Source organism: Eptatretus burgeri, chromosome 15 (assembly GCF_056783735.1).
Source record: "Eptatretus burgeri isolate ZD-2024b chromosome 15, Ebu_testis_v1, whole genome shotgun sequence".
Taxonomy (NCBI): domain Eukaryota; kingdom Metazoa; phylum Chordata; class Myxini; order Myxiniformes; family Myxinidae; genus Eptatretus; species Eptatretus burgeri.
In genome coordinates, this window is record NC_140975.1 from 13,435,112 (window position 1) to 13,462,319 (window position 27,208).

General features: G+C 40.7%; 1 protein-coding gene across 1 annotated transcript in view; it reads right to left on the reverse strand.

Annotated features, from left to right (window-relative positions):
• The window catches only part of LOC147011556 (uncharacterized), a 242,962-nt gene that overhangs the window by 133,900 nt on the left and 81,854 nt on the right, over nucleotides 1–27,208 (reverse strand). The window contains exon 8 of the mRNA XM_085856348.1: nucleotides 24,056–24,499. Coding sequence (XP_085712474.1) covers nucleotides 24,056–24,499 — 444 coding nt within the window. The remainder of the gene's footprint in view (nucleotides 1–24,055; nucleotides 24,500–27,208) is intronic.

The following is a 27,208-nucleotide window of genomic DNA, read 5'->3' on the forward strand; positions in this document are numbered from 1 at the left end:
TATATATATTCACACACACACACATATACACACACAGACACACATATATATATACACACACACACACACACACACACATACATATATTCACACACACGCACACAGACGCACACGCACGCACACACACACACACACACACACACACACACACACACACACATACATACATACATACATACACACACACACACACACACACACATACATACACACACACACACACACACACACACACACACACACACATACATACCTACATACACACACACACACACACACACACACACACACACACACACACACACACACACACACACACACACAAACACAGACACACACAAACACACACGTCTCACCATTGGTTTAATTTATTCGAGATCAGAGGCCGTGATAAGACTTCGTACCAGTCATTATAAATGTTTTTCATTTCTCTTCTAAAATCATTGACCTCTTCAATAAGAGCATTCATTTGATGCACCTCATCGTGATATGTAAACTCCACTTCTTCCAAGGACCTGCCAGGAAAAGAAAAAAAAATATATATATATATATATATATATATATATATATATATATATATATATATATATATATATATATATATATATATATTTTCGCATTATCACGATTTAATTTATAATCAATTGCTTCATTGTTCAAAGAGGAAACCATACACAAACTTACCAACTTTGTAGTGAGCTGTTATCTTCATCGGAAGAGAGTGAGTCCATGTCTCAGTTTTTTTTTACCATTGGTACAAGATGGCAAAAAGATCAGAGGCCGTGATAAGACGTCGTGTCAGTCTTTAAAAATGTTTTTCAATTCTCTTCTAAGATGTTGACCTCTTCAATAAGAGCATTAATTTCATGCACCTCGTCGTGATATGTAAACTGCTCTTCTTCCAAGGACCTGCCAAGAAAAGAAAAATATATATATATATATATATATATATATATATATATATATATATATATATATATATATATATATATATATATATATATCAGAATTATCACGATTTAATTTATAATCAATTGCTTCATCGTTCAAAGAGGAACCTATACACAGGCTTACCAACTTTGTGTTGAGCTGTTTTGTTCGCGGAAGAAAGATTGCTCATGTCTCAGTTGTAAAAATGAAAATCCCGTCTGGCAGAAACTTTGTCTGGCGAATCACTTATAAAGCAACGATGAGGAGATTGCTTAATCATTGCGTGTGGCCACAGGAAATGACGCTTCGGGAGAGACAGCTTGGAAAATAACCTATGAGATATATTCTCAAATTGTATGAATCATTTTTAAAACATTCTTAAAATACCCGAAAATGGTTTTGATTCAAATGTTTTCAGTTCGTGTTCTGAGATAAAATATAAACACGAGACCTTGTCTCACAGAATAGTTCCTATTTTTTCACAGCATGACTGTCCAAAAACACTTCCTCATTCACACAGCACGACCGTGTCAAAAAAACACTTCCTCATTTTCATGACACGAACTGATAACATTTGAAACAAAACTTTTTTTATGGCGTGGTTTATGCACAAAAATGATTTGCAACTCGGGCGGTGGTCAGATGAGATCATTAAGAGAAGTTTATCATTTCGTAATGGCACAAAAGGGGTATCTTAAAAAATATAAAGATTCAAATGTTTTGTTTTTCAATTTTGAGATAGGGATTATTGTGCAAAGAAAATTAAACTATTGAAGGAATTTGAGAATGAACAAATCTTTATAGGTTCAATGGATGAGCTAAACAATATGCATCGGTTATTTGATAAAGAGTGTCCCGAGGCTTAGACGTTTTAGATATTTCTTTCGAATCACCTTTAACAAATCTTTATCTTATTGCATGGATTATTTGAAAAAAAAGTGTCCCCAGGTTAAAAGGGGAGACAAATAAATATACCTTGGGATAAAAAGGGGGTTTATTTTTAGGGAAAAAAAATATGAATCGCTGAAAATCCCCCATTCATTTACATGGGGAAAAGTGAGCCAGAACCAGTATATTCACCCTACTTACATGTTTTAAGTGATTTCCAACCCCCCCCCCCAAAAAAATGTTACACCCCCCCCAAAAAAAGGAAATTTTTTTTTTGCATTTCTACATGTTTTAAGTGATTTCCAACCCCCCAAAAAAATTGTTACCCCCCCCAAAAAGAATTGTTAGAGAATTTTTTGCATTTCTACATGTTTTAAGTGATTTCCAAACCCCCCCCCCCCCCAATTTTTTTTTACCCACACCCCAAAAAAATTGTTAGAGAAATTTTTTTGCATTTCTACATTTTAAGTGATTTCCAACCCCCCAAAAAATTGTTACCCCCACCCCAAAAAAATAGTGAATAAATTGTTCGAGAAAAAATCTTTGCAACTTTTCTTTCAACAAAATTTCGATTTTTTTTTTTTTACATTTTTACATGTCTTAAGTGATCTCCAACCGCCTCCCAGAAAAAAATTGTTACCCCTCCCCCCCCAAAATTATTTGAGAATTTTTTTTTTTTTTTGCATTTTTACATGTTTTTAATGATTTCTAACCCCCCCCCAAAACAAAATTGTTACCCCTGATGTGGATTTTTAACCCACCTTGTTGTGATCGTTGTCCTCCTGAAGGATTCTAACTGGTCGATTGTGGAATCCTATTTGACTTCAGACAGAGTTTAACGTTTGTCCGATTTGATTATAAAACCCTACAAAAACCCTATCGACACTGATAAAACTGATGTCCACACAAGTCCTTCCTTGTGAAACAATTTATTTCCTAATTATACACCATACACTTCTCACCTTTGTACAATGAACTTAAGAATCCCTATTTGATTGCAATATTATTTGGTTCTATTTCATTTATTCTTATTTTAGTTAACAGTTAGACCAACCCGATTCAATTCACTTCTACATTACATCAGAGAGTTTTATTCTAACTTGGTACTTGGTCAGTTCCAAGGAGTACGAGCCACTGAGAAACTATACTTCCTCACATGCTCGTACTGAGAACAATGTGCCTTTCAAAATATTTATACTTCCATGAGAGAGAGGTTGGGGGATATTCACCCAAACTGTAGACGTGTCCTTTAGACAAAAAGCCACTTCGTACATTTTCTAAGCAAAGGTTCATTTATCAGCTCGGTCACTCTGCTCCAGAACAACACATTTCTTATCATTTAGGGCAAAAGTCTTTTGGCCAGAAATGACAGCCAATTCAATTTGCAGCATAAAAGTTACATTTCTGAAACTCCATTTGTTACAATTTAAAATACATTAATATCAATTTTTCCCCCACACCCCCCCAAAAAAGGATTATTTTTTTGCATTTCTACATGTTTTAAGTGATTTCCAACCACCCCAAAATTGTTACCCCCCCAAAAAAAAATTGTTAGAGAATTTTTTTTGCATTTCTACATGTTTAAAGTGATTTCCACCCCCCAAATTTTTTTTACTCCCACCCCAAAAAAGTTGTTAGAGAATTTTTTTTGCATTTCTACATTTTAAGTGATTTCCAACCCCCCCCAAAAAATTGCTACCCCCACGCAAAAAAAAAAATAGAGAATTTTTTTTTGGCATTTCTACATATTTTAAGTGATTTCCAACTCCCCCCCCCCAAAAAAAATTGTTTGAGATAAAAAATTATTTTTTTGCATTTTTACATGTTTTAAGTGATTTCCAACCCACCCACCCCCCAAAAATTGTTACCCCCCCAAAAGTTTCTTTTTTGCATTTCTTCATGTTTTAAGTGATTTCCAACCCCTCCAAAAAAAATTGTTCGAGAAAAAAAATCTTTGCAACTTTTCTTTCAACAAAATTTCGATTTTTTTTTTTGGAATTTTTACATGTTTTAAGTGATTTCCAACCCCCCCCCAAAAAAAATTGTTACCCCTCCCCCCCAAAAAATTATTTGAGAATTTTTTTTTTTTTTTGCATTTTTACATGTTTTAAGTGATTTCCAACCCCCCCCCAAAAAAAATTGTTACCCCCCCCAAAAAAGGAATTTTTTGCATTTCTACATGTTTTAAGTGATTTCCAACCCCCCAAAAATTGTTACTCCCCCCAAAAAAATTGTTAGAGAATTTTTTTGCATTTCTACATCTTTTAAGTGATTTCCAACCCCCCAATTTATTTTTTACCCCACCCCAAAAAAATTGTTAGAGAAATTTTTTTTTTGCATTTCTACATTTTAAGTGATTTCCAACCCCCCAAAAAAATTGTTACCCCCACTCAAAAAAAAAAAGAATTTTTTTTTTTGCATTTCTGCATATTTTAAGTGATTTCCAACCCCCCAAAAAATTGTTTGAGAAAAAAAAATATTTTTTTGCATTTTTACATGTTTTAAGTGATTTCCAACCCACCCCCCCAAAAAAATTGTTACCCTGCCCCCAAAAAGAATTTTTTTTTTGCATTTCTTCATGTTTTAAGTGATTTCCAACCCCCCCAAAAAAATTGTTCGAGAAAAAAATCTTTGCAACTTTTCTTTCAACAAAATTTCGATTTTTTTTTTTTTGCATTTTTACATGTTTTAAGTGATTTCCAACCCCCCCCCCCCCCAAAAAAAGAAAAATGTTGGAGAAAAGAACTATAACTCTGTCAGCACTGTTGACATCATATTTAATGAATAAGATATAAGGTTCATTTGAGTGACCCAGCAGTATTGGCAGCGGAGGTTTTGCACTCTCCCGAGTGCTCCCCCTCCAGTTTTGCTATTCAAATACCGAAGAACCCATTGCATTCAGTCAGTTCCCTTGGAGAAGATAGATTTTTAATCCGATGACTCCCTAAAAATGGCTATTTTTGGGCGTGGCTCCGCCCACAATGGGTGTAGCACGCCCTCATCCAGGAAAACACAACTAGACATTGATATCGAACACATACCGAGTTTCATCAAGGTCGCATCAAAGGCCACGGAGTTATGCTCTGGACAGACAGACACACAGACAAGCCGGTAGGCGGACATGGGTAGTCGACTACCCAATATAACCTGATGCGATGGGCTCGTTCGATGGGGGAATGACCTGAGGATTAAGCACAAGAAAATTCATGGTTCTAGCTTCAAGGGTTAATGCTGCAGATTGTTCTTTCATTAAAATACCCCCACATTTAGAGGTTTTTCGGCCGTTGCTAGGCAACAGAGGGGTCCATAGCAACTGTTCTTTCTCACACATAACTGGGGCATACCATGAACCAACCATACCAGTTTCATGTATATCTTACTCATAGTCTCTGAGATATAACGAACTTCGTTTTTTTTATTGTTTTCGAGCAGGGTTCATTCAAAGTCTATCTTCTCCGAAAGTTTTCACAGGATCCGGCTGGAAATTTTTGACAATATGGCTGAATGTACTGCCCAAAGTCGATCGTGGTACGATTTTTGATTTTCGCAAAAATAATTTTTTCATGATTTTTCAAAAATTTCAAAGTCCCGTTGCTAGGCAACGGTGGTGTCAATAGCAACGTTTCTCATTTTCACACAACAAGGTCATGGTATGAACCCACCAACCAAGTTTCATCGAAATCGCCATTGTATTAACGGAGCACTGGACCGAACAGAGGGACAGACAGACAGAGGGGCAGACAAGCCGGTAGGTGACATGGCTGCTCGCTCTAGATGGAAAGCTGGCCGACGCGACTGTGGCCCCAGCCGATATTCATGTACATGCTATCAATCAATTTCACTCTTTGACAATCGAATGGCCACGGCGCGATAATCAGAGTACAAATTAGCGAAAGTTAGAGTATGCATGTATCGGAGATTTTCGTAATTTGTATATTGTTCAGGAATCAGTACATGATCCAGCTGAGCAGCGCCACTTGTCGGTCCATGATGAGAAGGAATGAGGTTCAATTGAGTGCAGAAAGCATCAATTTTATTACATCCGATGGCTTGTGAAAAATGAGCATTTAGATCTCCAACTACAATCTCATTTACTCGGATGTTTTCAAAAGTTATCAAGGATATCGATTTTTTCGAAATGTGATGGAGTAGCAAGCTCATCAGTGATTAACGGAGAAACTAAAAGAGATGGATCTGGAGATGCAGCGTATGAAATGTAGGTAATGACCTCAAGATTAAGCACAATAAATATGATTATCACAGCCCTCTTAGTTTGCGCCCAGAAACCCGCCTTGTGAAATTTCAGGCATGTTTCCAAAGAGACTCTAACAAATGGCAGCCCTGGTAATTCCATTTATCTATTCGCTCAAGATTTTATTTTTTATATGATGCTGCAAGACATTCTCCTTGGGCACAAAAAAACAGGTCCCTCGGAGGTCCAGTTTCGGAGGTATTGATTTTTTCTTACAGTCCACAATAAGTGTACGATGTACGATAAAGTATTTTAGCTGTTGCTAAGCAACGGAGGTGTGCATAGCAACCATTCATTTTTGTGTACATACAAGTCACATTGTACACATTTCACCCAAGTTTCATCAAAATCAGATTCTTTCTCTCAGAGATATTCGCAATTAACCGTTTCTGAAATGTTCGACATGTACTCGCCCAAAATCTCCTCCTACAAATATTTTTTGTTGGGGCTGCAAATTGGCATGAAGGGAGCGAGATAGATTGCACACAGAACTCGAAGCTTCGATTTTTTTTATTTTTTTTTTCGATTTTTTGACCACTTTAAAGTTGCTATGCCGTTGCTAGGGCCCCGGGTCCCATATTCAAAAGCACACGATTCCCAGAAATATTGGTCCTACCTACCAAATTTCATTGGAATCGGTTGATTGGTTTAGCCTTTTGGCTAAATTGGTGGCAATCAAAGAGTCACTGGATGAGGTGAAAGCCACCATCATCAAAGTCTGATGGCACAACCTGTGGCCAAAGGCAGGCAGTGAAGAACTTCAGAGGCTTTATTTTTTTGCATACAATGTCGAGGCTCGTATAAGACCGAACACACAGAATGTAATACAAAGGGAGCTCTCAGTTAGTAGAAATAGTTCATAGTTTAGGTCATGGGCTATCCAATAGTCAAATGCAAGAAGTCGTTGAATCCATCCATGTACGAATCAGATTCGGAGCCGACCGGTGGGGTGCAAAGGTCGCTGCATGTATGAGCTGTTGGTTTTGAATGCTCCCACCATAGGTCTCAAAGTGGGTTGTGTGTGTGTGTGTGTGTGTGTGTGTGTGTGTGTGTGTGTGTGTGTGTGTGTGTGTGTGTGTGTGTGTGTGTGTGTGTGTGTGTGTTTTGGAGACAGGCTTTATATTTTGGGATGCTTTCGAGTTAAAATGTTAAATGCTGATATGCCAAAGCTCACATTTTAATTTAAATGCCAACTACACCTATTAGTTATCTCATCACAAATCAGGAGGATGAAGTATAAAAGTTTTACAGAAATATAAATGAGATCGGAGATCCAATAAATGCACAAAGTGGGGAAAAAGGTAAGACCATTTATGGGAGAAAGGTTGAGATCTATTTCTTAACAACAGCATAGATGGAGGTGTTCTCGGATTGTTCCGGGACAGCAGAAGGAGGCGTTTCGTTCATCTTGATGCAGAGAGTGGCATAAGTAATTTGATCGTCCTCGTTGCTCTGCAAGGCAGCCATGGGTTCGTGAATGAGTTAAAAGGGAAATGAATGAGTGAGTGGGTGAGGAACAAGGGATTGTCATTGTCAAAAATATTGGATGGGATGTCAAAGTGAGTAACACTCAATATGCAAGAAAATATTTCATATTTTATCATTCAGTATACGGTGTACTGATTTCCCCACTGATCTAAATATAACTGGATCACTGGTTTGCTGAAAAAAACGGTCACAGGCCACTAACCTGGTACTCACAACAACATGAAAAAGCCCCATTACAAACAAACAACAAACTGCACACTTTATTTTAAAACCTGCTAAATGTTTGATTTTTTTTTCTCCCATGTTGTTTACGATTGAACTTTCAGTCGGTCGGGAGTCCAAATATGGTGGCCACGTGGCCTCATCAGCGAATGCACTCTCATTATCTGGTAGTTCCTCCATACCCAATATGGTGGCCACGTGGCCTCATCAGCGAATGCACTCTCATTATCTGGTAGTTCCTCCATACCCAAAATGGTGGCCACGTGGCCTCATCAGCGAATGCACTCTCATTATCCGGTAGTTCCTCCATCCCCAATATGGTGGCCACGTGGCCTCATCAGTGAATGCACTCTCATTGGCCGGTAGTTCCTCCATACCCAATATGGTGGCCACGTGGCCTCATCAGTGAATGCACTCTCATTGGCCGGTAGTTCCTCCATACCCAATACGGTGGCCACGTGGCCTCATCAGCAAATGCACTCTCATTGGCCGGTAGTTCCTCCATACCCAATATGGTGGCCACGTGGCCTCATCAGTGAATGCACTCTCATTGGCCGGTAGTTCCTCCATACCCAATATGGTGGCCATGTGGCCTCATCAGTGAATGCACTCTCATTGGCCGGTAATTCCTCCATACCCAATATGGTGGCCACGTGGCCTCATCAGTGAATGCACTCTCATTGTCTGGTAGTTCCTCCATACCCAATATGGTGGCCACGTGGCCTCATCAGTGAATGCACTCTCATTGGCCGGTAGTTCCTCCATACCCAATATGGTGGCCACGTGGCCTCATCAGCGAATGCACTCTCATTGGCTGGTAGTTCCTCCATACCCAATATGGTGGCCACGTGGCCTCATCAGCGAATGCACTCTCATTGGCCGGTAGTTCCTCCATACCCAATATGGTGGCCATGTGGCCTCATCAGCGAATGCACTCTCATTGGCCGGTAGTTCCTCCATATAATAGAGTTCAGTGGATTTTCTAATAACACGTTTTTAACGTATTTTTTTAAGGGCCGCCATATTGGGACTCCGTACCGACCGAAAGTTCCATAGTAATCAACGTGTAAAGTCGTATGCGCTCCACCGAGTGCCACAAAATTTTCAAACAATACGCTTGGGATAAAAGTAACATCCCCACCAACACTGTCAGTAAATAATGATGAACGGTTATCGATTTTGTGGGGTTATTAATTTTATTACGAACTGGAGGTTTTGCCAGCAATGGTTCAACCCGTTGATCAGCAAAGTACTTATAGAACACCTGTATGAGGCTAAGAACACATTATTACCTCCATCACCAAAATTGAATGGATGGACGTGATTTTTTCACAACTGTCTGTCTGTTTGGATGTTTGTTTGTTTGTGAACAAAATATCTCAAAAAGTGGCAGACGGATTTGGACGAAATTTTGTGGAGGGCTTGGGTGTTTGACGAGGATGAAATGATTAGATTTTGGTGAAGATCCGAATCCTGATCTGGTCTGAGATTTTTTTAAGTGATTCTTCACCATTGAGTGATTGGGATAAAATGATATTTCAAAAGGTTATGGACGAATTCGGACGAAACTTGGTAGATGAGTTGGTTAGAGGAGCAGAACAAGCCGATTAAATTTTAGTTCAGGTCAGAATCCACATCCGACCTATCGGTGCAAAACGTAAACTACTCAGCCTGGCGGAGGTATGTGCTCTACCGAGTGCCCTTCTAGTTACCTCTGCTACTGAAGGTGGACGGAAGTTATGTTTTCACCCCTGTTTTTCTGTCTGTCTGTCTCTTTCTTTGAATGGCTGTCTGTGAGCAGGATATCTCAAAAATTTACACATCAATTTGGACTAAATTTGGTGGACCAGTTGGTTGTGGCAAGGATGAATTGATTAGATTCTGGTGAAGATCTAGACCAGAATCTAGATAGGATACTATAATTTTAAAGCGATTCTTCACCATTGAGTGATGGGGCCAAAAACGATATATAGCATGTGATGTCAAAAAGTTGACGGATTATGACCAAACCAGGTGGATGAGTTGGGGAGGTGAAAAGTACAATCCAATTCGATTTTGGTTCATGTCTGGATCCAGATCCAGCCCATCAGCGGAATCCAAAACAAACTGCTCAGCCTGGCGAAGGTATGCACTCTACCAAATGCCATTCCAGTTTATACTGCACTGGTCTGACTGAGTGTGACTGATAATTTGGTCCGCCGCCCCCCCCCCCCCCGAGTGGTTTAAACAACCACTCAACCAACCAAGCCATCGCAATTTAATTATCAACTCGACGAAACTGTCCAAGAAGCATATAATGAACATAAATATCCATGATCATCTTAAAGATGATAGAGACTTGTGAAGGAAACTCACTGGGCCTTGTTTCGAAGTCGTTCCATCAACAGCATGGGATGGTGAGGAAAAATCAGGAGAAATTGTATGCAAAACACACACACACACACAAACACACACACACACACACAAACACACACACACAAACACACACACACACAAACACACACACACACACACAAACACACACACACAAACACACACGGATGAGAAATGTCCACAACGTTTTTGCCATGTTCAAACTTTAATGATGAGTTACTTAAACCTCCTATTTCAGGTTTTTCTCGGTCATTGAGTGGTCCTTGGTTCATTGTATTTGGTCTTTGATTGAACTCATAGCCCCATGAGTATTCAAAACGTTCTCAACAGGAAATTAAATATTTTATTCATTTCAAGAGGACCCTGTTGTTGTTTACACGGAATCTCACACTGAGTGTTTTTGTTGTTATTATTTTTTTGGGGTAGATGGAGGAATTTCATAGTAAATATAGGATTGCATAGCATAGCATGGTCCGTGGATGAGTAGGAGACACCTCGATGTAATTTAAGTAGGGATAACTGTCAGCGAAAGATTGTTACATGTCAACACTTTGATTGGTGGTGCTGTGTACACTCGGTCAGGTTTAAGGCTAGTTTCTCCCACTATGTGATTTCCCCCTGTGACCTTTTCCTATGTTTTTGCATTTACAAGGCCGGCTATAAAAAGGAACGACATTTTCACAACAATAACAATAGAGCCAAACATTTCCGAGCAGGCAAAAAGCCCGCCTTCTCGACTTCGTACCAGCAGGCCACGCCCCTGAGGCTTAAGATTGGTTGGTGTCACATCATAGGGAGCATGATACCGGAGGGGCATGAGTTGGTGCGAGGTACGCGGTTGAGACAGAGGGTGTCATTATTTTTGCTCTACTCGAAACAGTCAAGAAGGCTGCGTGATTCTCGTGTTCGTGCTGTGTGAATTTGCTCACATGCTTGTGCAAGAAGCAAGCCATTGACTGTTGGGCTGGATCCTGAAGTTTGTGCGCTTTGGGAGAGAGGAGAAGAGTGCGTCTCTCAGCGATAACTCCGCAGCATCCTGTTGTATGTTCGAGGAAGAAAGGTGGCGCCCTTTGCGGTGAGGGGGCATGGTGCTGAGAGAGGAGCGGTGTGGCAATCTCGATCGTGAGAAGAAACTGTAGTAACAGCTTGTGGGCCCTTACAGAAGGAGAATTGCCCGCACAAATTACCTCCCTTACGTGACCGCAGGGAGCAGCTTTGTGCCAACTGGTGCGTTTCCCGCATGGAGAGTGACCTGGAGCCATTTTTGTGAGTTTCCTGCGTGGTGGTTTTGAGGGTCTGCCAGGCTCCTAAAAGTCCATCTCTGGACACACAGCCAAGTGCTGGAATAAAGGAAGGATTTTCTTTTATTCTATGTGTTCCTTTGTCTGTTTTTTTTTTGACTGAGTGGAGACGTCTCAAATTAGGTTTTAGTTTATCTGACGTTTCATCACCTCACGCTTTGATTTATTATCATTATCACTCGTTGAGTTATTTTCATTATGAATAATTAAGTTTTTTAAATTTATTAAATGAAATCATCATTTGTTGAATTTAATGTGCTTGTCTACTCGTTGTGGGTTTGAGGATAAACCCGTGTGCTTCCGTCCTGGTGGGCGCCTTGCTGTTCGAGGATAAACCCGTGTGCTTCCGTGCCATACTCTCCAAGGATCTCGGCTCTTCGCCTCCAGGTAGAACCCTTCGGCTATCCGTCCCGGTCGGTGTTAACCTGACCGAACACGACATTTGGGTCAGGAGTGGGATATAATCTAACCGACCGTGGATGCGACATTATTATTACTTGTGTGCTATGATCAATCTGCACAAGTGTTGCATTTCAGCTCTTCCTTCAGGTGAAGCGAGTATTCTTCACATGAGTTCCATACTTACTGCAATGAACAGTGCTCACCTGGACATGTGTATGCTCACCAAAAATGTCAAACAATATGTTATTACTTTTTCTTTTTCTTGTACTTATCTAAATCCTCATAATATTGGGGTATTATCTGAATCCTTTTCACTTATTATTATGCACATGTTTGCTGGGCTGGCAGGTTGGCCGAAAGCTATGCACATTAACTTCTGAGCTGTCCAGACTGGGTTCAAATCCGGACTGTCTATAAACTGTCACCGTGGTGTTTCACAGGCAGGGTAACTCATCAATGTGTGTGCCGTTCCTCGGATGGATATTAAACTGTAAAAAATGGAGGAGGGGAGGAAACACTGAAACCAAAAAGTAAGAGGGTTGGGTTGTGAAGGGTTAATTGGGGGAAAATAAAAAATTGGGGTTAGGGTGGGTGATGACATCAGATGGTGGTGTACTGCTTGCTGAAGCCCTGGAGGGAAGAGTCAGACAGAGCAGCCTCTGGAAAGTGGTTCAATCGATGGGAGAAGCTGGAATAAAAAAAACGAGTTGAGGTGTGCAGTTCATCTGGAGGTGTTCTTACCTTGACTGTGGTTTCGCTTTTTCTTGTAAATATGCAATCCCACAGCAAAGAGTAGAAGAAGAACCAAGCCCAAGGCAATTGAACATCCAACCACAATCCATTGTGAAGTAGTGTTGCTTTGAGGTGGAGGTGCAGTGATGAATATCACATGGTCATTCTCTTGGCCATACTTGTTCTCCACAAGGCAGGTGTACTTCCCTTCTGGATGTTCTTCTGTGATGTTAAAGAAACTGATGATGTTATAGACACTGATGCTGTTAGGAAATTTACTTTGCCTATTTGTACTCGATGTGATCTTGGTTCCATTGATGGGGAGTCCCTTTGGGTTCAACCAGGTGATGTTTGGTTTCGGCTTGGCCTCGGCCTCACAAACCACCCTCCAGGAATTACTGGAGTTCATGAACTCCTTCGAGACGTTCAGGATCTCTGGATGCACTGTACGGAATCACAACCAAATAAACAACAGCGAGAATTGTTCAGCAATACATGTCCCCTTCTGGTCCCAATGAATGTTCGTTTATTTGGACTGCATAAAATGATGCGTTAGGCGCATAAGTTAATAAAAATAATAAAAATAACTCGATGTATACACATGAAGCAAAAACATGCTTACAGCTTATGTGCATATATAATACATCATGGTTATATACCTGGTACCATTCCAATTGCACTGGGCCATGGACTAACATCCAGGTCCAAGGCCTGCCGATATATTATGCCGTTTCATGCAATGGCAGGGCATGATTTTACTTGGGGTGGAGTCAGGCCAGATGTCCAGCCAATGGGTGTAAAGCAATGGGGTAGAGTCAAAGCAGCTGAAAACTGAGCTACATGTATGATGTGATGTTTTCTAAATCCAAAAAGGACATAACTCTGTGAAAAATTAATGAAACACCATGAAACTTGAACTTGTTCTGTAACTTATCACTTATCATACGTAATAAAGCCATGTACTAAGTTTCAGTTGAATATGTTCTTGGATATGGGAAAAAAGAAAAAAAGTAAATTTGTCTTCCTTTTCTTCCCCTTCTCAATCAAAATTTTTGGCAAACACGACGACGAATTGGTCCGTCAGTGAAGTGACGGATAGGCTCTGCTAATCTATATATGTAAACGCCATTGTCTGTCTCTGTCTCTCTCTGTCTCTGTCTCTCTCTGTCTCTCTCTGTCTCTCTGTCTCTCTCTCTCTCTCTCTGTCTCTCTCTGTCTCTCTCTCTCTGTCTCTCTCTCTGTCACTCTCTCTCTGTCTCTCTCTCTCTGTCTCTGTCTCTGTCTCTCTGTCTCTCTCTCTCTCTCTCTCTGTGTCTCTCTGTCTCTCTCTCTCTGTCTCTCTCTCTCTGTCTATCTCTCTCTGTCTCTCTCTCTCTGTCTCTCTCTCTGTCTCTCTCTCTCTCTGTCTCTCTCTCTCTCTCTCTCTCTGCGCTCTCTCTCTCTCTCTCTCTCTGCGCTCTCTCTCTCTCTGCACGCTCTCTCTCTCTGCGCGCCCTCTCTCTCTCTCTCTCTCTCTCCCCTCCAGCTTTGTTCCTTATGCACGGCCACATCTTTTAAGTACCAAACTCTGGGCACAAAAACAACTTTGTGTGTGTGTGTGTGCCGGGGGGGGGGTAACATATGTTCTGTGGCCCTGGCCTCATACAGGTTTGTTTGGGGGGGGGGTGAGGGGGCATATATATTCTCTATGGAAATGTGGACTGTGTAGCACCACCTAGTGCACTCTTCACACGGGTAAATTTGTACTCCTTTCCATCTCTTCCCCCCCCCTCTCCCAAAAAAAGAAACTGAGGAGCCTGTCAAAGCCTGTCATCGTGTGTGAGACATTTCTCATGGGAAGGGACATCAGGACTAGCAGGTGGGGACAGGGGGGCAAAGGAGGGGGGAGTAGGATTTCAGGATGGGAACAAGGAAGGGGGCTTCGTTGGGGGGGGGGGGTTAAAGCACTCTAAGCAAGGGTAAATTTGTCTTCCTTTCCTCTTTCTCGCCAAAAATTGCGGGGCCTATCAAAGTGGGAAAAATAATAAATAGAGAGAACCGGGGACGTCGTGCAAACGTAAACATTTCTAGCAGTAAGGGGTATGCAGCCGGGGTGAGGGGATGGGAGAGGAGGTGAGTGAGGGGATTTGGAGGGGGGGTTGGGTGAGGGGTGATGGGAGGGGGGTTGGGATGAGGGGTGATGGAAGGGGGGTTGGGGTGAATGGGTGGTGGGAGGGGGGTTGGGAAATGCCAACATCTCTGTCTTTCGATTATACCCATAAGCAAAGCAATCGTCATTCCTGTGATCTCCCCCCATCTCAATCACTTCTTTTCTTTTGTTAGTTGTCGATTGTTTTTGTAAAAATTAATTATGCTGTTAATTATGGAGCCACATCTTTAAAGATACAAACCCCAAACTCAGGGTATAGATGCAACTTTGTGAGGGAAGTAACATGGGCTAAGTGGCCATAAAGTCACAGTCTGTTTTGTGTCCAAAAAGTGATGCCAAAGTAACCAATATAGTAATTTATGGCAAACAGGATGATTAATTGGTCCATCAGTGAAGCGGAAGGTAGGCTCTGCTTGTATTTACATAGATCTCAAGTGAATTGGTAAACGGACACAACAAGAGGGAGAATTGCTTTGCAATACATGTCCCCTACCGATGTGATATTTTCCAAGTCTAAAATGGGTGTAACTGTGAAAAATTGACAAAATGCCTTGAAACTTGAACTTTTTCTGTGACTTATCAGAGTAAAGCCATGTACCAAGTTTCAGTTAAATATATGAAAGGGAATGGGGGGAAAAGTCAGAAAAACCACAGGTGGGACGGACAGATGGACAGACGTAAGGACGGACAGACGAAGAGCAAACCTATAGTCCCCTCCAGTGAAACCATTTGGGGACGAATAACAGACCAGACTAACCAATATAGTTGCACATCTTCAATTTCATCAGTAACAATCAAACAGAAAAACAGGGGTGAGTGAATACATAACCTGCATCCACCTTCGGTGGCAGAGGTAATAAAGGTACAGGTAAATGCTATTTGGCCCATCATATATTTGACATATCCTCACATACTAACACCAAAGGAAAAAATTTTTTTTGCTGGGTTCTTAATACAGAATGGACTTCCTTTTTAAAACAAAGACCAAAAAAAACAAAACAGTCGGATCTTCAACGGACACAATATAAATGGAGAAAGAACATCAAAAGGACGATGCACTTGAATAGGCAGTCAACTCTTATTGACACTGATCGAGAACATTTGTAGATAAGTCTGACGCCGATTGGAATACCCTGACTCCTTTTCTTTCTTGCATACTCGATATAATACAGATCATGACAATCGCAAGTCATGGTTGATAAAATATGACAATATATGATGTGTGATGACATGATTTGACTTGAAATATATAATTTGTATATCATCATATGTAATTTGACTTTCCCTCTAAGCGAATGAAGAAAACTGAAGATCAGCAGAAGGTCAGGTGGATTGTACACATAAACTATTTTGTTTCTCTTTTCTCCACTTGTTGGAACCTCCTTCACAAGGCTATTCATTCCAATTCTTCCTCCCGGGCTGAAAGCAGGCGAAGCACCGTCATCTCATGTCAACCCCCATCCCTATCTGTGATCTTTTTTACTCCCATCAACTCTTCCGAACTCAACCTTCTTAGCTGCATGCAGTTTGCAGTGGTGTTTTTTTTCTCCCTCTTCTCTCTCCTCTTTTCCTGTTCAATCATTCCATGGCTGATTTTGTCAAAGAGCTTGCTCGCTGTCCCATTGTCAATTCATGCCATCAATCACCTTGCTCTTCCGTGAGCCTCAATCATGCAGAGAGAAAATAGACCTTATAACTATATCTGTCTAATCCAACTTTATAAACTGTTTATAGAGAACATGTAACAATAAAGGATTGATGATGACTTGGTTACTTTTATTCCTCTGTCTATATCCATGACAAAATATCACAAACTTCATCCTGCAAGGACACGCTCACCATGACTTGGGTTGTCTTATGGAGTGAATGGTTTCTCCTCAAGAGGACATTACAAGGTTGTGGTTCTCATGGAATTAGGAAATGCCTCAACCTCAAATGCGTCAAATGTTTTCCACAACCAAAAGTCATCATGATCTCTGAAGTGGTTGACCAAGGGTACCTGACTTGGTCCAAAACGCTTTGTGGTTAACTTGGACAACTTGAACGAGATACACAAGATGTCTTCCATGGGATATTGAAGGAATGGGTTGGCACGATAACGGACCTCCTCGTGGTCCATTCTAGAAATGCTTTGAAGGAAAAGGAATTATTATTTCAGTGTCATGACTACATTCGACGTTTATTTATACCTACCTCGACCTACTTACTTCTATACCTGCCTATTTCTATCTACTAAATAAGATTCACATCTTATTATGGAGAAACAGGTACGATGCCACACAAGGCGAAGAAGAAGAAAAGAAGGAATAGTCGAGTTATTCCACATAATCCCCTGATCAATGGAGAAAGTAGTGATTTTAATGTTAAGGAAATGACTTCTTTATCGGGAGAGAATCTGGGATAGAACGAGACAAATTAAAGGAAACCTGCAGTATTTCGGTGTGTCTGGTCCTGACTTTAATTTCCAGAACAATCAGATCAGATTATATAAGTGTCAGCTGCATCTCGGAGAAAGGCGTCCTTCAGATGTAGTCACAAAGTTAATGTTGACAATGTCATGGGGGAATCTTTTATCAAGAGCAGGCCTTTCAGGAATCTCAGGCTCCTTAAATGGATGGGTCTATCGAAGAGATGGTGCTGAACAGCTGTCATGAACTCCATGAGATAAGCTGACTCATGGTGAGAGTATATGTATGCCTGTATGTATGTATATATATATATATATATATATATATATATATATATATATAGAAATATATATATATATATATATATATATATATATATATATATATATAGAAATATATATATAGTGGTGAACAACTGTTATGAATTGATATATTGCTGCACAAGCCCCACGAGATCCCATGATTGACAATGTGAATCCATACTACCATCATGTCACTATTATGAAGTGTTGAACATAAAATGGAGCTTTGAAGGTCCTGGTGTGGTTCAGGTAAATCTTATAATAGAAATTAGTGGAGTATTTGTTACCCCGCGGGCAAGCGCAAAGCGAGGTTAAGCAATTGGGTCACGCTGTCTGTCTATCAGTCTATTTCTATGATGGAGGAACTCCTTAATTGAAATGCAATAATATATTTTGACCACTTTAGAACACAAATTGCCTTGTTTGCACTTCCAAAATGCTTCAGTTTAGTCGTACTTGACAAAATTGTACTCAACCAATCAAATTTGCCACTTGCTTATTCGTGGGGTAAATTCGAAATTGTTTTTCTTCTGTTCTTTATATTAAAAAACTGCTTCCAGCAAAGTCCCATGTCCAACTTCCAACAATGTCCCATGTCCAACTTCCAACAAAGTCCCATGTCCAACTTCCAACTAAGTCCCATGTCAAACTTTCAACAAAGTCCCATGTCCAACTTTCAACAAAGTCCCATGTCAAACTTTCAACAAAGTCCCATGTCCAACTTTCAACAAAGTCCCATGTCCAACTTTCAACAAAGTCCCATGTCCAACTTTCAACAATGTCCCATGTCCAACTTTCAACAAAGTCCCATGTCCAACTTTCAACAAAGTCCCATGTCCAACTTTCAACAAAGTCCCATGTCAAACTTTCAACAAAGTTCCATGTCCAACTTTCAACAAAGTCCCATATCCAACTTCCAACAAAGTGCCATGTTCAATTTCCAACAAAGTTGCATGTCCTTTTTCTCAAGACTGCATGGGGTGAGGTGTCCTATGAACTCTCAAGTGTGTTTGTTTGACTTATATGTGCTCTTGAACCATTGGACAAAATTAGTTGAAAACACATGGTCATACTGAAGGTGTGTATAGTAGGCTGGGTTCAGGGTTGGGTGGGGGTACCCCAATTCTCTCTGTAAATATGTATGGCATAATGCTGCTTCCAGCGAGAGAAGGTATTACATACAAGTCATACTAAAATACACCAATTCTAAGGGAATAAACCCACCCTCCTGACGGGATTCAAAGCTAGTTACCCCACACACGAAGCACAAAGTGGGGTAAAGCAATTGGTTCACTCTGTCTGTCTGTTTGTCTGTCTGTCAACAGTACAGATGTCAGTTTGTAATGAGGGAACTACTTAACTTCAATTGAGTTACATATTTTGAACACTGTAGAAGAGGAATCAGAACATGAGCATGGTTTATCAGTACGAACCTCTGAATTTGGCAAAGTGTACAGAGACTCATCCCGAGTGTGCACGCGTACAGAGGTATATGGTAATCGTTTTACTCTGTCTGCCTGTCTGTCAACAAAATTTAAAATTATTCCAAACAGGAAACTTAATGTTTAGGGATGTCATAAAGGACACAAACAACACCCATGAGGAAGTAATGTGACGTGTTAAATCGGGTGATATAAAAGATTGTGCAGCAATGTAAAATACAGTTCAAAACTTCTGAAAACAATATTTTCTTCAGGCTTTAAAACTTTAATTTTATTTATATTTAATTATTTGTTTAATCATTGTAGAACATAAATAGCCTTTTGGCACTTCCAAAAATGTCGCTTGAGCAGTATTTGGACAAAATAGTACACCATTTTACCATGGGCGGATTTTTAGTGGGGAATGGGGGGGGGCAATGGCCATCCTTTGTTTGTTTTTACAATTAACATTATAATATCCCGGGTTTAAACATGAATAACAAAGCGAAACGGAACCCAAGCGCATGGATATTTTCTTCCAGCCATGACAGATCTCGTGGTATTTGCATAGAGTGATGTTATTGGCTGCATCCTTTTTCAAATCAGATTAACAGTTGGAGGCAGACTATAACGGACATAAGGTACATGAGACGTAACTGAACGGTGAACGCAAATATAAAACTTAAGCTATTCAAGGGGTACCCAGCAATTTATGACGTGTGTGTTCATGGGTAAGACTTGTGTGTTTTGAATGATGTGCAATTTTTCAACACAGTCGATTGCTCTCCTAAAGTGTCGCCTATTCGTCAAACACATAGGCATTTGGAACAAGATCTGAGTAAATGTTGCTCAGTTATAAAAGTTAACCAAGTTTAGAGAAAAATATTTCTCATCGAAACGTTAAATCAATACTGCAGTCCAAATTTCTTGCAACACAATGTCTAAACTTGGTCGGTCTTCACACCTGAGACCTCGAGGTAAGAAACGATAATGGGAAACGATGAGCATTCTCAATCATCCCCCCCGTCCACTCATTCCTCACCTCACCCACGTGGACCGTCTTGAACATGGCAGACCGCCGATAATCCCATCCTTGCACCAAGTACACCATTAGACAACCACAATACCATGATAATGTGGTTATTTATGTATGTATATATATATATATATATATATATATATATATATATATATATATATATATATTGTCGCATCAGCAGTCAGATCATTACAACCTCTCCACCAAGGTATGAAGACCTTGAGTATAAGCCAAACGTTTAAAGGAAACAATATCTAAACTGGGGATCTGGTGACACATGTGTGCAGCAGAGAGGAAGGATGTCCGTTCACTTAAACTTGGAATTAATAACAAATAGATTACTAAAACAATAATAAATGAGGAATATGGGATGTTGGAGAACATGAGCGAAGTTCCACCCCCATCCCCTCCCCCCTAGTAGGACTTGCTCTCTGTATTTAAAACTGACTGTGCAAACAAATGGACATTTAAACGTGAACCAAAGAGATTAGGAATGGAAGATAATGGAAATTATATTTAAAACACAAAACTCACTGTGCAATTTCCGCGTATCCGCCTGTCGATCGTAATATCCACTATTAAAGCCATTTTCATCTGTTTCCCTGACCGGGGAAACACATTTTGCATTTCCTGGGATTTTGCCATTTCCCCGTCAGTGTGGGGACCCTGTAATTGAAGTTTTAATTTGGAGTATAACGATTTGATGGACCTCATCTCAATGCAAGAACAGCAAGACGACCTCAAACCTCTGGAAGCAGTGGGTACAGGTTGTCTCAGCACGCATTCGATTGAAGATGATGTGAGAAACATAAACGTTACAGAAGATCTCGCAGAAAAAAAAGAGCATTGGGCCTAATCGACCACATCTGACTGATTTTCCAAAGAGAATATTTGGGAAAAAAAATCGGTCGTTCTTTTTCAGTTTTCTCCTACAACAAATTCCCTTGGGTTGAATATTCTGTTCAACAAGCTGCTGTGTTCTGCTTTCTCTGCCGCCACTTATATTCAGAAAAAGACCGTGCTGAGAATTCATTTATCAAAAGAGGTGTGCAGGATTGGAAGAAAATCTCGGAAAAATTGCCTAAACATGCTGTCTCCCAGGTTCATTTGAAATGTATGGAAAAGTGGCGACGATTCAAATATAGCGAAGAACCAGGATCGGTGTCAGTGAAGCTTTCGGAAAGTCGTGAAATCACTGTGAGAGAAACAGGGATTACCTTGCAAAGGTTTATGGCGTTGTCAAGTTACGTTCAAAGCTTGGCTTACCGTTTTGTGGGCACAATGAGGGGAAGGAATCTAAATTGAAAGGGAATTTCTTTGAATTTTGTGATTTCTTTTCAAAGTATGATGAAACTTTTAATAAAATACACGTTAGTTATTTTAATTGCATAAGTCCTGAATTGCAAAACGAAGTGCTACAGATCTGTGCAGATTTGTTTCTGAAAGAAAATGTACAGGCTGTGAATAACACCGAGTTTTTTTGTTTTTTTGTTGTAATAGCAGATGAGGCCAGGTCGTTTAAAATAGAGCAACTTTGAGTTTGTATCAGATATGCAGAAAACCTCGAGATCAGGGAAAGGTTCCTGTGCTTTGTCAATTGCTCATCTTCCCTGAATGTAGAAGGCATTTATACTGCCATAAAGAAAGCTTTGGAGACAAATGGATTGCAGAATGTGCTGATAGTTGCCCAATCTTATGATGGTGCTGCTGTTATGTCAGGTCATGTACTTGGGGTTCAGCAGCGAATGAAAGACGATCATCCGTTTGCAATGTATGGACATTGTATGGCACACAAACTTGACCTCGTTCTTGTGGAGTGCTGTAAAGTGAGTCATAGTGCCATGGGCTTTCTAAATGTAGTTGAGAAATTGTATTAAGTGTTTGGAGAGCCACAACCAATAATCAGATGTTTATCGACATGCAGACAGCTTTGGATCTCAAGAAAAAAAAAGATTGTGCAGCCCAGTGTTACACATTGTGCATGGAAGTTGAGAAGTGTGTTTGCAATAAAAAAATACATTACACTGCCATCATGCGGTGTCTCAGAGATCGAAGTGAACAAGGCAAAAAGTGGTCAGTGGAAGCAAACAGACTTTTTCATCTTATGACTGGAGTTTCATTCAATGCCTCCTTGATGATCTTTTACAACGTTTTGAAACTTATTCATATTGCTCACAGAGGACTTCGAAGCATTGACACCACAGTTGCAAACGCTGCCTCTATCATAGATAACCTGAATGTGTACTTTGAAAAACTCAGAAGTGGCAGAAAGCTGGAATGATATGTGGAAAGAAATTACAGAATTCTGTAAACACCATGACATTGCAGTGGCAGACGAAGACACACATCACTTACAAAAAAAGAAAGAGAGCAGTGAAACTCTCGGTAACTCTTACGGACTTCTTTGGCCCAACAATTTTTGGTCAAAGAGAGTATGTAGAAGAGGCAACAAATGCACATGAACCACCCACGACTGTAACCAAACCTCAAAAAAAAGTGCCATCAGCAGTTGTACATTCCTGTTTTGGATGCTGTAACTGCAGAATTGGAGAGACGATTCTCAAAAGGATCAATGGAAATTTCTGAAGCATGCGACTCATTGTTAAGATGTCACAAAAATGGCGTTCATCTACATCCAGTCTTGCAGAAATATGCAGACCCACTCAAAATAAATCATCAGCTTGCAGCTGCAGAAATGGACATTTTTACCAGTACGGAATCTGTTGTTACCCTTCAGAGACTTGAAAAATAATTGTCTCAGAGAATGTACCCAAACTATTACACACTCATCCAGCTCGCTCTCACATTGCCAGTCAGGACGGCCACTTCAGAACGAAGCTTTTCTGCAATGAGACCGATTAGGAACTGGTTGCGCTCAACCATGGGGGACGAAATTTTTTTTTCACATAGAAGGCGATTCAACTGCAAAGCCGATTCCAGAGGACATTGTGGACGTTTATGCGAACCGAAGGGAAAGACGATTGCACCTACACTCGTCATTAAGGTAAGAGTAGTGTTTATATTGACATGTTTATGTATTGGAGATATGATTCATAAAGGGCTCGTTAATTTTTATTTATTTATTTAATAATTTGTTGCTATGTTGATGCAGTATTCTGGGTAGCTGCTAAAAATGTCAAATAATTAGGCTAAAACCAAAAACAACGGTGATTAAATAATGAATGTAAACTGTATTTGTGATTTCACGTACCCTGGAACTATACTAAGAAATGGTAGTTTTGGAAGTCAGACCTAGCTACCCATCAAAATATTAATACGGAAGGACCAATTTTGTGCTCCTTCGAGCGGTCGCGTCACGTTTTTTCTCGGTACTGTGACCTGGACTGAAAGAAACTTCGTACCTGTAAGAGTGCATCGCACATCGTGGCAATAATCAAACTTCAACTCTGAAGCATCTCTATATTAATACTGAAGGACCAATTTTGTGCTCCTCCTAGCGGTCGCGTCACGTTTTTCTCGGTACTGTGACCTGAGAAGTTTTGACACGTGTTTGTACGTCAAAGTAGACACGTGCACAAATCAGGGGACTTCTTCACAAGGAGTAGTGTACACCAAAAATGTCATGTACAAGGATGTTTTGTAGGCCTCATTAGGTAAGGCCATGGAGTCCATCGACTGGGATCCGGCTCTTACAAGAGCCGCCACTGGTTTTCATATTGGGCTTATGGAACGGAATCCTTCTGTGACGGGGTTTCGGCTAGTTATTTATATTAAGCTTCCTGCTCCCCCCCCTCAAATGGAAAAGTCAAACCGCCGAAGCGGATTTTACGTTATCTCTACCAATCCTACACGCCGCTCGTGCTCTCAGATTTGGGGAACATCGAGATTGACACAAAATGGCGGCTGGGAGGGAATATAGATCGTGCTCGGAAACATAAACCAAGAGTTTTTAACAACCCTTCACACGTCTTTTTTCTAAACACTGCGTGTGGTAAGGTGTTTTTGATCTCTCCAATTGTTCAAAGAATGTGAAATAATCCACACACCCACTGTCGTGTACACCTTTATATAGTCTGTACAGAAAGAATAATTCGACGTGCGGCACCGAAAGTTTCTACCAGAAGTTACATGATGCTCCATGTTTAGTAATTTAATAGAATATATAAAATAATATAATATATACTCACCATCGACACGAAGCTCAGTTCTTTTTCCATTCCTCGCCTCAAATCCAGAGCTTCTCCAAGTTTTTCCATCATCACTCTCGTTATACATGAAGCGACAAGCATACGTGCCCTCATCCCGAACCCTCACATTATTGATCTTCATGGACCACAATCCTTGTTCCGGTTTTTCCATTCTTTCCACTCTCCCTTGGAACATCTTCATCTTGTCAATTCCACCATCATCTTGATAACCTATTTTTATTTCCCTAACCTTGTAGTAATGTTTGAAAAGAACAAAAGTAAGATCTTTAATCCTCCACGTGGTGGTGTTTTGATAAGTGAACGAGCAGGGAATGGTTGCAGAACCTCCTCGTACCCCGATCACCGACCGCTCCACACAAACTTCCAAACGACTCGGTCCCTTTTCTTCAATCGTACAGTTATCCGTGTCCAGATTCTCTGCTCCTGCAGTGTAAAAAGGTCAAAGTTTACCAAAGCATAATGGAACTTAGAGATTAAAAATAATCTGTTCATAAATCCCGTTCAGAAATGTACATTATTAATTAATTAATGTAAGTGTAACATGATCCGAGAGATTTGAGTAGGTTACGTTGCCACATTACAGGGACCTGTCAGAGTAAGTCATCTTGCAAAATGTGATGTTGAGGAGGCAGAGTATGTAATTTATGAACAGGATAGTCAGGGTAAAATTTTACGTGTAAACACCTCTTGTTTGTGGGCAGAGCCAGGTGAGGACTTCCCATCACAAACATATCAGACGCTCCGGAAAGGACCGTCACGATCTGTCTGGCCAGTGCCGGCCATGCTGGTGTAATGCACTGTAGGGAACGAAGAAATACCATAGATTTATTTTTTATTGCGGATGGCTCAGAGTATTCCTCCCAGAAGGACCAGGGAAGGAAGGGTGAAGAAGAAGCAACTTGAGAGAACGGATACACCAGAGAGGGTTCTCTCCATGCAGGAGGACAAGTGTGAAAAAGGGTCACAGATCATGAGGGCTTGTGCAGGGTTCATATCCCAAGGTGCTCATCATCTCTGGTGCTCCTAGTGGCTGGCTTACTTAATCTTTGGCTTACTTCATCGCTGGCTTCCATGACTGGCTGCATCATGACCTTCCACCCTGCACATCATGCCAAAGGAAGGTTCTCACCTGCAATTTTAATGTTTGTATAAGATTGATCTGTCGGCACCTTAGCGGGTTATATTTATTGTTTATTGTATACAAGTTTCTATGTTCCCATTTCCCTTTTTGTGTCTGTTGATTAGCTTGGACTGTTCCAAGCTGCTCGTCTCATCCACCGTTTCCCCAGATTCTATATAAGTAAACATTAAAAAAGGTAAGAGATGTGTTCGATCCATCTGCTTCTCGTACATGTGCCTTCAACTTTCTCATTATGGCGACCTTTGCATAAAGATTAATTAATAACTAAGCGAAGTAGGTTGGATTCCGTTTGGCCATTTCCTGGGACACAGGATCCCGGCTGAGGCATATCGCGTTGGTGAGCATCAGATGTGACAATATTTTTTTCCAACAAGGTCCTATGTCCGAAAGACTTTCGGGTTCGGTGAATGTGGATTACTAATCAGCTGTTGCTCCGACCACTTCATCTAAGCTCTGTTCCCTGGACCAGATATGTTGTTTTCCTGTTTTGTTCTACATGTTTTTCATAAAATTTTCTGTCCCAAACCATATCCTGCTGTTTTGAATCATTTAATTCATCCCAAGTTAAGTGTGGAATTTTTTTTCCTGGAGCAAGTACAGATCTCATGGAGCAATGGCAAACTCAACAGTCATGTACTGTTTATAGCATTCTGATCTTGACACTTCATGACATTCGAGGTTCGCCATCCACATTCATTCATTTCTGCGTCTGATCTGTTGGCACGACTTCACCATCTGTATCTATCTGATGCAAAATACTCACCAAATCTCGATTTTCTTCACTTTCCGTCATATTTTGGCCTCTTTCGATCTCGAATCATGCCTGTCTATAGGCACCTCGCAGGCCACCGCTTCTCTGATTGGCCAAGAAGAATATCATTATGAGCTGGGGACTTTTCACTCACTCGTGAACATGATTACTCAGAAAGAAAAAAAAAGGGCAAAGGTCTTTTGCCTTTGAATCAATATTGGGCCAATATCTTGTGGAGAAAAATGAATATGAGCAATGTCAAAGCATATAGCAAGTTTTAGACTGTAGTATGCCTGGTTTTGGATTAATTGTTAGATTAGTGGGCTTGGGATCTTAGGATCCAGAGTTCAAATCCCCCTTGGCTGTTGAACTCAGACCAGGTGGGGTGAACTCTGCCTGTCATCCTTCTGAGGGTGGCATAATGAGTGCCAACATGCTGGTATACTGTGTCGGAGTGGCGACCCATCCAGGATTGTGTCCAACAGCCAAGGAGCCTGCTTAGGCAGCATCAACGCTCTGCACAGAGTATGGTCCAGATGGATGGATGGATGGACTACAGACTGCAGTGTATGCAGCACCTCAATGATGCCACAAAATGTAACCTCCCATGAACCTGCCTATGGCTGAGTATTGATACCCATGCTGTACATCCAGGGAAGGTCTTCATTGCCGACAAGTGCTGCTCAAGAACAAGACTCTTGTGTTCATCGGTGATCATCTAAAATAAGCCTAACCAACTTGCAATGATTTGAAAATACTGTATAGCCTCGCTTGTTTAGGAGAAATAAGTTTATTATGTACGCAGGTGTGAAAGGTTGTAGGAGGTGTGGGGAGAGATAATATAGAATTTTTTTTAATGAAGCAGGTAGAGGAGAGATGGTGATAGGGGATAGAAGAGAGGTAAGGAGCAGGTGGAGGTGCTCATGGTGGTTGGAGAAATATGAGAGGGGTGTGTATGAAGCATATCTTGGGGAGGGGGAGTGCGACAGAGAAGAGTGCCCGAGGTAGATGAAAATGCCATTATCTTGATCTACATAATATATACATGGTGCCTCATCGAAGGTATAAAAAAGAAACTGTGTGTGTGTGTGTGTGTGTGTGTGTGTGTGTGTGTGTGTGTGTGTGTGTGTGTGTGTGTGTGTGTGTGTGTGTGTGTGTGTGTTACTTGCGAAATCAAAGATTCTGGATGAGTTGCCCATCCAGAATCTTTGATGGATGGGTTGCCACTCTGATGCAGGAT